At 36.3% G+C, this 16,076-nt stretch overlaps 1 protein-coding gene and 1 pseudogene across 1 annotated transcript; both read right to left on the bottom strand.

Annotated features, from left to right (window-relative positions):
• Window positions 1-310: 310 nt before the first annotated feature.
• LOC114294601 (NDR1/HIN1-like protein 6) lies at window positions 311-1,849 on the bottom strand. The gene has a single exon (XM_028238714.2). The coding sequence runs from the start codon at window positions 1,509-1,511 to the stop codon at window positions 750-752; it is 762 nt and encodes a 253-aa protein (XP_028094515.2). The 5' UTR covers window positions 1,512-1,849; the 3' UTR covers window positions 311-749.
• A 5,135-nt stretch (window positions 1,850-6,984) lies between these two features.
• On the bottom strand, window positions 6,985-13,777 carry LOC114294599 (uncharacterized; annotated as a pseudogene).
• Window positions 13,778-16,076: the final 2,299 nt, after the last annotated feature.

Raw genomic sequence — 16,076 nt, forward strand, 5'->3', positions numbered from 1 at the left:
ATGTGAACAAATTAATTTTTTACAAAAAAAAAACCCAAGCTATTCTGGGAATTCCAAAAGCAATTGCTCTCAGAATTTTGGAAAAAAAGGTTCCAGCGTGCAGAACAACAATAGGAAAAGAGGGTTTAGCAAACTTGTCTATAGAATTTGCAGCATTGGATTACCCCCATATATTGCTTATATATGCACATAATACTAGTAAATGCGTACATGCATACACACAGTGACATAATTTTATTTATTTATGTTCAAAAAATTAATAAAATAAAACAGTAAAGTTGGACTTTGAACAGTAAAGTTGGACTCTGAATAAATTGAATACGGGCTACAAATGTAGCCAATTGTTTATTCATGTCTATCAAATAATAAAATGGAGGGAAAAAAATCAACTATGATCCTCCAATTGTTTTATTCAGTAAGTAAATAAAATACAGAAAACTGTATATTAATAACAATAATAATACTAATGTAAATAGTAATAATGGCTAGACATAAATGAAGAATCCGGCTTCTCTCCGATTGAATTAAACGTCTAAATTTAATTTTCATGAGAGGGTCAATAAGTCCCACTAATATTCTCATAAAAATCATATATTAGAAGTCCAATTTAATTAAAGACAAGCATATTTGTAAATAAATAAATAAAATTCTAAGTACACAGAATTTGATTAGCGAATCAAACACAATCGTTTGGTGATCAGATTCTGTCCAAAGAATTGATAATAAAAGGGAAAAAAAAAATAAAAAAATCAAAGCCTAATCTTAAACTTACAACTACTACTCTTAATACTAACAACATTATTAGTAACCAAGCTATCCACCACAAGATTACACCTACCCAAGAACTTCCATTTCATGAGCTTCAACGACCCAAGCTTGATCCTCACCGGAACTCTCACCCTCAAATCCAGCGGAATCCCTAGCCCGGCCTGCTGGTCCGCCTGCAGTGACTGCAGCATCACCGTGGCATTCTGTGTCTGCCCCGTCAGCGCCACGTCCATCACTGTCGTGTTCCGGTGACCCTGATAAAACACCGGCAACGACCCCTGACAGAGCTCGGTCCCGGTGTAAAGCACGGTTATTTTGCTACCGTTTTCGTAGTATACTCCGATCTTCTTGTTTGGGTTGGTGGCGGTGATGTTGACGTTGAACGTGGCGTATAAACTCACGCCATTGAGGCTGAATTGGGTTATTTGCAAGCTGTCGACTGAGTATTTTGGAATCTTGGGTTGGAACACGAAGTATACGATGGCAGCGATGATGCCGATGATGATGATGATGAGGAAGAGGAGGAGGGTGGTCCAGCAGAAGCACTTGCAACAGCAGCTCCGCCGCTTTGGTGGTTTTGAGTGGATCACCGGAATAGTGCGGCGGAACGGTCGGTATTGCTCGACCGCTGGATCGCCGTTATCGGATTTCGAAGTGCCTGGCGGCACGAGAGGAGCGGTGGGTGGTGGTGGCGGTGCTTCGGCGTCATGGTGGACTGGATGGATCTTCTGATGGTCTGCCATTGATGATGAAATTGAAGAGCATGCAATGCAATGCAATGCAATGGCAAAGCTTTTGGTGTTGTTTGTGTTTTAATTTGTTATTTCTTTGTTGGGATTAATATAGGGTTAAAAATGAAGGCAGGCTTGTTGTGTGCATTTTATGTAAAAGTCGTGTGTGTGTAGCTTCCTATATTGACTTTAGTTTAATAAGAAAAGAGCGGTAGATGAAGAGTCACTTTCTAGGACATTTTGTATGGGGGAGTTTTCACATGTCTTAATCTTGATTTTCAATGCGTGTGTATCCAGAGTCCGTTTAACGGGCGTTTCAAGATATATGGATTTCATGTTCTCAAGTTTCAGTTTCAAAGGAAACGTGTATATCATACACACCTGGTAGCTATATGTTTTTGAATTGTTATGTATTTTTGTAATAAATATTATATATTTTATTTATGTTTTATGTGTCATTATTGTATTAATTTAATAAAATTTATTTTATATATATATATATATATATATTTAATAGTTTTCATCAATTAGATTTGTTTATTAATGTGTTAATACATTACCTGATAACTAAAATTTATTTCATACATAATCATCTTAATATTATTATTTTTAAATTTAAAATGTCAGATAAATGATAAATAAATTGATAAAAATAAGAACTTCGGACTCGTCAAGCAAGGGGACCTGATCTCATGACATATTATATCATCTTAATAAATATCATACATATAATCATTTTTTCTGACTAGTCAAGCGAGGGGACCTGATCTCATGACATTTTAAAAGGGAGCATGGCAGCGAACTTCTCCTTCCTCTATCCCCATTTTTTAGAGTGATCTTTTTGTATTGTTGTACATTTATTTTTTATAAAATTAAATCTTAATCATATAAAAAATCACTCTAACAAAACTGTAGGGTTTAATTTAAGATAATTTGTGTCCATTTTTGGATTTATTTTGGTAATTGTTCAACTTTTATTGTCCTATGATTTGGTCATCATAAAAAAAAAAAAAAAAAAAATCAAATTGATCGGATATCGATAATCCTATATTTAAATCAAATTTATTTAAAAAATAAAAAGTCTATTATTAAAATCATACTTGATTGAATATAACTTTCTCAAAAAAAAAAAAAAAAAAAAACATAAAAATTGAATGCTTTTCATTTTGAAGGGAAGGGCTTTGGCTTTTTTGTTGTACTTTGGCTATTTTGTTATATGTATTAAGTACTCAGAAAAAATGTTCAAAATTTTAGTTTAAAAAAAATTGTATATAACTCCAATTTACTGTAAGTGCGAACTCTATCATATAAGAATCAATTCAATAGTAACAAACAATTTTTTTAAGGAAAATTTTGAATACATATTCTAGGTACGAAAACTTATCATAAGACCAACTCTAATTTTCGTAGTCTTCTTGCATAATTTAAGATATTTTTAACTAAAAAACTTGAGATATAAAAGAAAGAAAAGATACTATTATTTTTTTTGACCAAGCATTATAATTTTATATTGTAATTTTCAATCAGATACCCATAATTTTAATCAAAAAGTGCTAATTCATGAGATATGGTATAAATTCAGAATTAGTATGATATGATATAATTATTAGTTTACAGAAATTATGAGTAGATAAGATTTTTGTTTTCAGGTTATTAAATGGGGAAGCTTGTCAAACTTGATATCCCTTGGAAGCTTCCACGCTTACCCAGACGCAATACGCGGTGTTTTGCAAACCAAAGCAAGACAAAGTCACAAGACATCCATGCTTCGCCGTCTAAAACTGTTATATACAAAAAAAATAAAAACAAAAAAAGTAAAAAGTAGTTGAACTGAGATCATCTTGAAAACATCATTATAACATTATTCTAAATGTATTTTCTTGATATATTTTTTTCTTCTTCATATGAATAGACTCCTCCATAGTCATGTTATTATTTTTTTTGTATTTTAATAACGATTTGTGAATAAGACTAGTTCATCAACATATTTACATACTGTCTAAAGAAACAAAAAATAAATAAATAAATAAAAAGAAAGAAAAGAAGCACGAATAAATCAAAGAAAAGTAATGGACAAGTGTCCACAATATATCATCATATGTTGAGCAATTTGTTTGACTATTCCTTGAAGAGAAAAAAAAAAAAAGTCATGTTCATTGTCCCCTGGTTTTGTGGTGGTTGAACTAAAGAGGGTATTTTTTAAATGAGAGGGTAAGTAAACCGCTCCATTTGAGATTAAATTAACCCAACCCAACTCAACCCAACCCAACCCAACCCAACCATGTATGACATATTCTAAGGCTGAGCTCCAACTATTTGTCCGTCATCCATATTCAACAGCTCCTTTAAACAAGTTAAAGAAATAAAAATTAATATATATAAATATCAATGTCTCACAAACTCCAAATTACTCTTAATCATAAATGTCACATGTAATAAAATATAGGGATTTAACTAACTTATTAACACGTACACATGGGAATTATGGATATAAGAGTAAATTCCTTATTCATACGAAACATTTGATTATTTGTTTGATAAGAAAACGCACTAATGCCATGTGGAGCTTACATGAGTTGGAGGTGTCTTATCTTTCTTCTTCAACTAGTAAGTGACTGGTGCGATGTCTTTGGGAATTTATTTTTAAAATAAAAATAAATTTTATACTTTAATATTTTATATGTAGAAAGTTTTAATAATTGAAAGTTAAATACAAACAGATTTATTAACAATTGATAAAAGAAATTTATCACTGTAAGTGATTCTATATAAAATAAGCTCATAAAAATAATTTTTTTCAAAATTAAAAAAAAAAGAAGAAGATATATTCTTAACTTGAAATCAAATTATCATTTGTGTCATGAATTTCACTTTTATCAAAATATTTTTTTTCTGAAAAAAATAAAAACAACGATAATTTCTATAATATATAAATTATGACTTGGTTATAATTCATAGTGTATTATTTTAGTTATTAATCAAAAACTTTTTTGCTAATTTCTTATGTTTTAGTTATGTCTAAATGATGTATTGGTTCTTTAATTATATTTTAAGTGGTATTTGATTATGATCTATTATAATACTTTTATATGACAATATTTAAGTATTTTATTACACGAAAAAATACTTAAGGTGGGTTGACTTAAATGTATAATTTATGCTTATATCAGTAAGATCGTAAGACTTATTCACATTGATATACAAAAAATTACAAATTCGAATCATAAATAGTATCCTCAAAGAGAATCAGACACAAAATCTATATAACCTTAATAATTTCAGTTCTTAAAGAGGTTCTGATTAATTATATGACACATCATAGTAATCGTAAATTTTTTTATTCTAGCCAAATTATTTTTGCATATTTTTTTCTGACAGAGGTCATGAAGGTGCATTATCAGTAATACTATAAATTCAAAATTTTTATGTAAAAATTATTCAATAAACATCAATAGGTGCCTTAAAGATGTACATCATTTTCGTTGAATTATTATTTTTTAAAATAATACTCCATACTATTTATCATTTGACATTTGTCAATTTATTTTCTAAAAACTTAACAAAAAAGTATTGAGTTCTATTATTTTAATTAATCAATTTCAAATTGGATGCTACACATGCATATAAATCACTTCTAGAAAATGATGTCTGAAATTAAATCACAATGACGTTAACTTTAATTAATGTAATGATATTTTCTATTACGATATGGTGTTAGAAAAAAATAATTTTAATTTTAATTTAAAATAAAATTTAAATTTAAAATATTTATTTTAATATTCTTAGTTTTATCGTTCTATAAGAGTGTTAGTTGAATATTTATATATAATAAATTTAATTAAAGTATTTATTTATTTGGATAATTTTAATTCTATTGTGCCATGAAAGTGTAATTATCATATAATGATTTTATATGATATATATTAAATTATAAGATAGTAAAATAAACACTTATTTTGATATTAAAAATAATAGTTAAATTATAAAGAGAATTAGTAATATAAAAGTGACTCTAATTATTTTATTTAATTTTTATTTTTATATTTATTTGGATAATAAAAATATGTAGAAATATAACTACACAAAATTTATTGAAAAGATTAAATATAGATATGTTGTGATTGGATTAGGAAAAAAATATCTTTAATATTCTTTTTGAATTATTCATACATATTGTATATAAGTATATAAAATTTAAATTAAATATAAATATTTTGTAATAAATAATTTCATGTTAAATAAAAAATTAAATATAAATTAATATTAAGACATCAATAAGATAGAAAAAAATATAAAATATTAAAAAAAATTAATTTGATCCGTGCAATACACATAATTAAGCATATTCTGTCATATTTAAATAGATTAATTTATTTATGATTTATATTGAGATAATTTTTTTTTTCAAATATCATAGAGTAATAATTAAATTAAAATCAACTATATAAAAGAAATCTCACAAACAAAACTAAATACACAATGTAAAATATATAGAAAATAAGGCGGCGCTTGGGTTCTGCTGTCCCATTCCCCCTCGCAGTACTTGGGTAATATTATTACTGTATTAATTTAATGGTTTTAAAAGGGTAAAAAAATATATGTTCTAAAAAGGGAGGAAAATTGTGATGACACATTCTTGTATCATGGAAAATGTCTCGTAACTTAAATTTTGTGGCTCAAAAGTGGCTCAAATGGCCAAAACTACGTCGTTTTGGCCATTTTTATGTTGCTCTGTACTCAAAACGACGTCGTTTTGGCCATTTGAACCACAAAATTTGAGCTACATAGCATTGTCGTTTGTATCATATTCTAAACTGGAAATGTGTTTCCTAGTGTTGAGATCAAGTTGCCAGACAAATAAGATTTTGCTATTGTTAGCTTGCTAAAAATTTTAGAAGCTGGGAAAGAAAAAACAAGAAAAACAGAATAATGAAAGAAAGAAAGAAAAACCAAAATCACTTGACAACTTAAAGAATTTGCTTGCATAGTATGTGTGTACTACTCTCACACATTAGTTGGGAAGCTTTAGGTTTTTAATGTCTGTTCTGTGTTGTTTTTGATTCTGGCCACCGTGAACATTAATAGGTAACAACTCTGCCACTGATTGTCACCATCTTCACCAGCTGCAATTTGCTGGGGCTAGAAAACCCCACCTCTTGAGCTAAACACTGGTCACTCCCTGATCGTATCAGAAATTATATATAAATCTCAGATCTCATCCTGGAATAGATCTCATGAACTTGGCAGTGATAAATTTGCAGTATTATCAAGGAATGTGAATGGATTACAATCAGTTTCCAATAAGAGCTCTGCCCCCAGAAGTTCAATTTAAAGGGGATTATTGTTTGTTTATTGAGCAAATCTCACATTTGATTGACATGAACCAATCAAATTGATTTCAATTGTGTAATAGACACGATCAAGGTCATTAAAATCGGTACACGCTAGCATAATGTTCAAAGCTTTTAAATGGCACATAAATCCCCATAAGTTTTACAAACTAAAAAATTTCACTCACCAACCGCTCTCAAAATCTTATACTTCAAACAATTAAAACACTGCAACTAAAACAATACTTCAAACAATAAAAACACTGCAACTAAAACAACCCAAATGGATACTTCTTGTCTTTCTAGCGGCGGCAAACGAATCCCTAGCTATTGCTCATCTTGCTACTGCAGTCCACAGTAGCCATAGACAGATCTAACAACAATGACTTATTACCGCCATGAAAATGCACAACCTACAATCAGCAGAAACAAGAGACGACGTCTGGAACTTGTCTTCCCTACCTACCACTGGCATCGGCACGCCTCTCTTAACCGGGCCTTTAAAATCTGGCCGATACGTCTGACCCAAAACACCTTCAACCTTCTCTGAAAGCTGCAAGAACTTAAACTGCACTTCCAAATGAGCGAAACAGTCATCAGACGGTATCTGATAATTGTGTATACGATCATCCTCTTTCATTACGGGGACTACACTTACTGACATCTCTACAACTCCGGGCATGGTAACTGTTAGCAGTCATCTATTCCTGCTATGCTTAAGATTCTTGTATTCTTATACACCTGGGTTTCTTGGCCTATATATACAGGCTTCCCCTATTGTATTGATTCATTGAATATATAATACATATTATTTTTCTCTCTCTCTACTATCATAACATGGTATCAGAGCCTAGGGTTTTCTCCTAGCTTCCTCTTCTTCTTCTTCTTTACATTTTTTTCTCTCTCTTTCTTGTCTAGCAGATTGATTCCTTTTCACGTTGGTTTTTGGATATCTGGTCCTATCCTATTTCGACGATTGGACTATACCATCTTTTTCGTCTCCTCAAGACGATGCCAACACCATCAGAATCATCTTCATCCGCCGCCACACCCACCGCCACGTGCCTCCAGAAGATAGACACGTGCTGTGCCGTTTCCTACGCGCCTCTGCCCTTGTCTCGCGCTATCTTGCGCCGCGGCCTCACCTGCTAACGTGAGCTATGTGTTCTGATGTCATCGCTGACGTCAATCCTGGTTGACTGTGCGCCACTGCAGCTTATTACTTGTACTAACGTGCATCGCGCGTTTCTAACGTCAGCCTCCTTGCTGTGACGTCAGCCCTACTCTTGGTATCCCTGGTTGGGCAAACAACTTTGACTAGCCGCTTTGCCACCTTTCTGGTCATGTTTTTGGCCTGGTTAGACCATATCTCACTTGTTTTCGGTCTCCTGGATCTGCTGGTGTGCTCTGTTTTGGCAAAATCAGCCTTTATAAAGCACCATCTTCTTCTTTTTTCCCCCTGTTTGAGCATTATGGATCGTATCGAGCACATCCACTCTGTTTTTGTTATCCTTGATGGGTCAAATTATGTTAGTTGGGCCCAATCTCTTTGGCGGATCATCACTAGTGCTCTTCCTAAACCCAACCAGAAGGAGGATGAGATTAACTCTGCCTTCGATGACTGTCTTGACGAATGGGAAAGTAAGGATTATCAAATTATCACCTGGTTCCGGGTTACCGTAGTTTCCCCCATTCATCTTCAGTTTGGCTGGTTCCAGGATGATGCTCAAATTCCTTCCCCTACCAAAGCAATTTGGGATTTCTTGAGGGACTGTTATCAGACCACTGGCCATGATCATCAATATCAATTGTTGTAGACTCTTCATCACATGCGCTAGGCACCCGATCAGTTTATCAATGAATTCTTATCCCATATGTCGCCTGTTTGGGACCAGCTAGCTCTTTTTGAGCCTGCATGAGTATATTCTGAGGATGCGCAGCTATTTATTACTTATCAGAATCATCAGCGACTATTATAGTTCCTTATGGCTCTCCATAGCACTTTTGAGCCCGTACGTGCTTTATTACTCCATTGTTTGCCCTTGCCCACTTTAGAGCAAGCCATTACTGAACTTTTATCAGAGGAGACTCATTTTGGGACTCTTAAATCTCAGAATATGGATTCTGTTCTTCTACGCCATCATCCCAGAGTTCCTCATCTTCACCACCTGCTAGTTCATGCTAGTATTGTCTCAACCGTGGCCTGTTTGCCACTCATTCTTTTGTTCAGTGCCCGGTTTATGAATGCTTTATTTGTCATAAGACTGCTTTCGGTCATCTTGAATGCCATTGTCCTCGAGCTTCTTCCAAGAAAAGGTCTTCTCGTTTTGGATATCAGCCCAAATCTAGCTAAGGTTCTTGCTCTGCTACTGTTGCTTCTCATCACCACTCCACTGCTTCTGCTACTCCTTCATTCTCTATGGATGATGTTGAGTCCCTCATCCAAGAGGTGCTTGCCAAATCTGGTACTCCTCCCTCTACTGCTCTTTCAGTGACTACAGGTAATTCTCCCTGGTATTTTGATTCCGTATGCTGTAATTATATGACTTCTAACTCCACTATGTTTTCTTCTATATCATCATCATCTTCTGTCCCCATCATCCACACTGCTGATGGTTCTCATATGACTGTTCGTCACACTGGTCATATTTTTACTTCTACTGTGTCTCTTTCTAATTCTTATCACATTCATGCTCTTCACTTAAACCTTATCTCTATTGGTCAATTATGTAAACTTGGTCTAACCGTTACCTTTTCTGCTAATGGTTGTTTGGTGCAGGACCCTTAGAGAAGACAAATCCTTAGGATAGGCCGTAAGCATGGACGTCTGTTTGAGCTTACCCATCTTTGCCTTCCCCACAAATCATCTATTGTTGCTCCTATTGCTTCCTCTGCTGCATCTACTTTTGCCTTGTCTTCTTTACAGCTTTGGCATTGCCGCTTAGGACATGTCTCTTTTAGTCGTTTGAAAACTTTAGTTTCTAGTAGTCAGTTAGGTCATGTCTATCTTGACGATGTCGATTGTTTATCTTGTCAAATTGTTAAACAACCTGCTTTATCTTTTAATAATAGTATTTCTATATCTACTTCTCCTTTTGATCTTATGCATTCAAATATTTGGGGACCTTCCCCCACACCAACCATGCGGGGGTCAAGATATTTTGTAATTTTTGTTGATGATTTTTCTCATTATACTTGGTTTTTTTCTTCTCAAAAATCGATTTGAACTTAAACAGATTTCTTATGATTTCTTTGCCATGGTCTGCACTCAGTTTTCTCGTACTATTAAAATCTTTCGTTCTGATAATGCTCAAGAGTACTTGGATTCCGAATTTCTGTCTTTTCTTTGGGCTAACGGTACACTCTCCCATCGTTCTTGTGCCGACACATCCCAACAAAATGGACGAGCCAAAAGGAAGCATCGTCATATTCTAGATACTACCAGGGCTCTTTTCATTTCCTCTTCTTGTTCTGAACAATTTTGGGGAGAAGCTGCCCTCACTGCCATCCACACCACAAATCGTGTACCTACACCTGTCATAACTAATACTTCCCCTTACGAGCGCTTGTATGGTTCTCCTCCTGACTACACCACTCTTAAAGTTTTTGGTTATGCTTGTTTTGTTCTGCTTCAGTCTCATGAATGCACTAAACTAGAACCTCGCTTTCGTCTTTGCTGTTTTCTGGGGTATGGTATAGAACATAAAGGGTATCATTGTTAGGATCCTATCACTAAGCGACTTCGTATTTCCCGTCATGTGGTCTTCTAGGAACACAAAATGTTCTCAACTTTTTCCAAGTTCCACTTACCACAGTTCATCCACTTACCGATCTTTACTGATCTCTCTAAAGACCTGTTTTTTGATGTCTTTGATGCAGATTCTGACTCCATGATTTCACAACCGCCTACATCTATTGTCCATCCCGAGGATCCTGTGTCTGCTGATGGCCCTACACCTTCTCCTATTGAGGTTCCTCCTCCACTAGAGAGTTATTCCACACGGGTACGGCAACCTTCTGTTCTTCTCTGTGATTATATTGTTGGTTCCACTGTATTTTTCTCTTATGAACCTACTTCCTATCAAGAAGCTTGTTTTAACCCTCTTTGGAAACAAGTTATGACTGATGAACTGCAGGCTTTCGATAAAACTCATACCTGGGATGTGGTTGATTTTCTTCCTAGCAAGAGTACTGTTAGTTGCAAATGGGTTTACAAGCTCAAAACTCATTCTGATGGTTCCATTGAGCGTTACAAAGCTTGCCTTGTCGCCTGAGGCTTTTCTCAAGGATATGGCATTGACTATGAAGAAACCTTTGCTTCTGTTGCTTGCCTTATTTCTGTTCGCAGCTTACATGCAGTGGCTGCTGCTCGCCATTGGAGTCTTTATCAGATAAATGTCAAGAATGCATTCCGCAATGGTGATCTCACTGAGGAAGTTTATATGCAACCTCCTCCTGGTTCTTCTGTTCCATCAAACAAAGTCTGCAAACTTCGTCATGTTTTGTATGGTTTAAAACAAGCATCACGTGCCTGGTTTGCCAAGTTCAGCTCTACTATTCGTGACTTTGGTTTTTCCTCCAGTGCCCATGATTCTGCTTTGTTTATATGTAAGAGAGAGCGTGGTACTATTCTCATTCTCCTCTATGTGGATGGTATGATTATCACTGGAGATGACCCCGCGAGTATCTCTAGTCTTCAACAGTTTCTTCATCGCCAGTTTGAGATGAAAGATTTGGGTTTGATTAGCTACTTCCTTGGCTTGGAAATTTCTCAAGATTCATTTGGTTACTTTCTTACTCAGGCCAAGTATACTTCTGATCTCTTGGCTCATGCTGGCCTTACCGATTGCAAGACTGCCACTACTCCTATTGATCCTCAGGCTCGTCTTACACCTCTTGAAGGTTCCCTATTGTCTGATGCCACCAAATATCATCAACTAGTTGACAGTCTTGTCTATCTCACGATTACTCGTCCAGATATTGCTTATGCTGTTCACATCGTCAGTCAATTCATGGCTGCCCCTCGTTCTCCACACTATGATGCTCTGATTCACATTTTGTGCTATCTCAAAGGCACTTTGATTCATGGTCTTCACTACTCCGCCCAGTCTTCTCTATAGCTCCATGTTTTTTCTGATACAGATTGGGCCAGAGATCCCGTTGACCGTCGTTCTACTACGGGGTTTTGCTTCTTCTTAGGTAACTCTCTTATTGCCTGGCATAGTAAGAAGCAAACTCTTGTTGCACGTTCTAGTACCAAGTCTGAGTATCATGCTCTTACTGACACTACTCAGGAGCTTGTGTGCCTTCGTTGGCTTCTTTCTAATATGGGAGTTTCTCATTCTACTGCCACCAATCTATATTGTGACAACCAGAGTGCTATTCAGATTGCACATAATGATGTCTTCCATGATCGCACCAAGCATATTGTGATAGATTGCCACTTCATACACCAACATGTTACTAAGGGCACTGTTCGTCTTCTCTTTATTACCTCCGTTGATCAGACTGTTGATCTCTTCACCAAAGCTCATCTTCTAGGACGCTTCTCTGATCTCCTTGCCAAGCTCAAGTTGCTATCTGCCTTACCACCTTGAGCTTGAGGGGGGTGTTAGCAGTCATCTATTCCTATTATACTTAGGATTCTTGTATTTTTATACACCTAGGTTTCTTAGCCTATATATACAGGTTTTCCCTATTGTATTGATCCATTGAATATATAATACATATTATTTTTCTCTCTCCCTACTATCATAACAGTAACTATGACGTTGTTGCTCATGGCAGTATGCTCCACCACGAGGCGGCTGTCAGGTGCTGTCCAGATGGACAGGTGACCGTTGGGAATGAAGACAGGCTTGGAATCGTAAGTGACGTGAAATTGGTCGACTTGGTCGTCCCATTTTGTGACCTTGTTTACGGATAATGTGAAGCTGTGAGAATCAAACATGAGATCAAGTGCTTAGATCCAAGTGTTGTTGTGTGATTGTCCCATTGATCTGCAACCGATGAAGTAGGCGTTGATTTGGAGGTTAGAATCGGAGACTAAGCTGAAATGCTGGTTTGTCTTACCATGGAAGTAAAACATGACACCGTCTCCTCCAATAAATCTTGGGTCGTAACAGGCTGCTCCCAATCCATCACAGTTCGGCTTCTGAGCTGCAAAAAAAAAAAAAAAAGGCTTCCAAGATAGGAGAGCAATACAATACAAAGAGAACTTTTAACCAGATATTCACAACCATAATAACAGAGTTACGCTTTTCTTTTTTATTTTTATTTTTAAAAAAAAAAGAGATTTCCAGCAATAAGATTTACAAAAAGAAATAAAATTTTGGACTTTAGGCGATGGGCTATGGCCTAATGTTTGCCTAATGAATAGGGATGGCAATTTGAACCCGGCCCGACGGGGACCCGACCCCCCGTCCCCGATAAGAGTGGTTTTGTCCCGAAAAATACTCCCGATGGGCCGGGGATGGTATTCAAAAATAAATCCTCGGTGACATTCGGGCCGGGGACGGTGATACATATTTCATCCCCGGTCCCGGCCCCGGCCCAGCCCCCCGATTTATATATATATATATATATATATATATATATTATATATGTCACACTCTGCTCTATCTCACACTCTCTATTATATTTATATATTATATTATATACATTTCAACCCATATGAATAGCTCAGCAGTAGACTCTTTTACACTCGCTCTCTCTCATCTCTTCTCTTACTCTCTCTCTTCTCTTCTCTTCACACAGACACAGACGCAGGAGCCTCCTCCAAGCCACCACCGCCTCCTCCTCCTCCTCCTCCTCTAGGCCACTGCCACCTCCTTCTCCGTCGCCACGGCAGATCTGATGGAGTGCAGCACATCGTCGATCTCCACTGCCGATCTCCTTCGCCGATCTCCACCGCCGCCCTCCTCCGTCGATATCCTCCTCTGCCGCCATCATCAGCTCAGATCTGATGATCTGTAATTTTTTTTTTATCTGTTGATGGTCTGTAATTTTTTTTTTTGATCTGTTGTTTTTTTTGTTGATTTATGTTGATGATGTTGAATGTTGAAACAGAGTTGATGGTGTTGAATGTTGAAACATATATGTTTTTTTTTATGATCTGCTATTCTTTTTTTTTTTTTATCTGTTGATGGTGTTGAATGTTGAAACAAAATTGGATCGGGGACTTTTCGGGGTCGGGGAAACCCGATCCCCGTTGGGGACGGGGATGGGGACTGTGATAGGTTCCTCGTCGGGGATCGAGGCTGGGGACGGGGAAGTTTTGGCCATCGGGGATCGGGGACAGGGAGGGTGATCCCCGGCCCCGCCCCGCCCCGCCCCGTTGCCATTCCTACTAATGAACCCAACAACCCAGGCGGACACACAGGAGATTTGTAGACACTCCCTCAAAATGGACTTAAGCTATAACTTGACTCCAGCCCCATTGAGGGTATAATAGCAAGGAGTTGGTGGACAATAACGATTCAAGATTTTTTGACACCATAAGCTAAATATCAAAAAGAGACACTTATCTTACTAATTATTGAGACCTTCTACAATAAGAGTTTCTTAACATTTTCTTAGGAGACCTTAGACAATGGACTAATGATTGAACTACTTATGCCGGTGGCCTAGAATTAATAGGCATGAATCTCTCTCCTGAGCATTGGATAAACTGAAACCCATGTCCTCTTAATCACCTACTACCTATCATTCTTTAACAAGGACGGACTCTCGGTGCCGTGGCAGTGTCCGACACGCGGACACGCCAGGGACATGGAGACACACCGGGGACACGTACGGGACACGCCAAATGGCGTGTTGTAATGACCCCGACCTCCGATTAATGCTAATTCATGATTAATTATGCTTACTAGTAATTTAGGAAGGATTTGGGATTTATTTGCATGTGTATTGCATTATTTATGTGTTTCTATCTGTTTGTGATAAAATGTTCATGTCTTTGACTATAAATTGCGAATTGAAAGCTTTATCGGCGTCCGAATCATAAATCGACTTGATTTATGTGCTAGTTAGGATTTATAGAATTTTATGGTAGGTTTAATTAAAATTCAGTTCAGAATGATTAAATTAGATTAAATAATGCTTGATGAAACATAGATTTAGTGAATGCTCGTAATTACACTTTTGCCCCTTAGTGGGCCACTTTGTCCAATCTTGATTAGGAGCTCTTCATAACATTTCCTCAACCACTTTGTGACCAAAAAACGTGAGAAAGAGTGAGAGTGTGAGAGACTTGTTTTCAACAAGAGAATTGAGCTTGAACTTGGAAGAATTGAAGAATTTTGTGCATACTTGAGCTTCTAGGCTTGGAATTGAAGACTTAAGGTAAGAGAATTACCTCCTTAATTGTGAATTGAGTTAGTTCTTACATGATTCATGTGAAATTACTTACCTAAGTCTAGGATTAGCTCAAACATGTTGAATTTAAGCTTAAATCATGCATGCATGTGCATATCTTGAAGTTTAAAGTTATTTTCATGGAAATTCTTGCATGCATGTTTACATTTTGGTTGAAGTCCATGATTTCATCTTGTTTTTGAAAGAATTGGCTCTTAGGAGAATGAATTGGAAGTCTTGAGGTTGATTAAATTCATGCATGTTACATACCCATCACGTTCTTGAAGTTTATTTGAAAATTGTGTTTAATTGAACTACCTTTGGGCTTTGATTTTTCAAATTGATCTTTGAAACATGTCATATTATAAGTTTACAAGTGTTTTTCAGAAAATTAGCCCAAAAGGATCGAATTTGATGCATTGTAGTTGAGTTTTGAGCTTGAGGTTCGAATCTGGAAATTCCAGATTTTGGACTCACGCTCGAGCGGGTAACTCCACGCTTGAGCGTACATACTGGGTTCATGAAGTATGCTCGAGTGGGTAAAATGACGCTCGAGCGGAAATTTCGTGTATCCAATACTTTGCCTGTATTTTCAGTCCGCTCGAGCGGGGATAATTCACGCTCGAGCAAGGACTTGTGTCTCACGCTCGAGCGGGTATCGAGCGCCCATCGAGAGTGAATTTCATGCATCCAGCACTTTTACTGTAGCTTGCAGTCCGCTTGAGCGGAGTAATCCACGCTCGAGCGTATTCTTTTTGTCTGCATGTCCGCTCGAGCGTAGAAGGCCACGCTCGAGCTGGACCCCTGTTTCAGCCAAATTTTGAAAAGTGTTTCAAAGTGCATCTTTGCATCCTCATTCCATCCTAGGCATTCCTAGGCCATGTTTTAGACT

The sequence above is a fragment of the Camellia sinensis genome, chromosome 4 (assembly GCF_055761805.1).
Source record: "Camellia sinensis isolate YWXY chromosome 4, ASM5576180v1, whole genome shotgun sequence".
Lineage (NCBI taxonomy): Eukaryota > Viridiplantae > Streptophyta > Magnoliopsida > Ericales > Theaceae > Camellia > Camellia sinensis.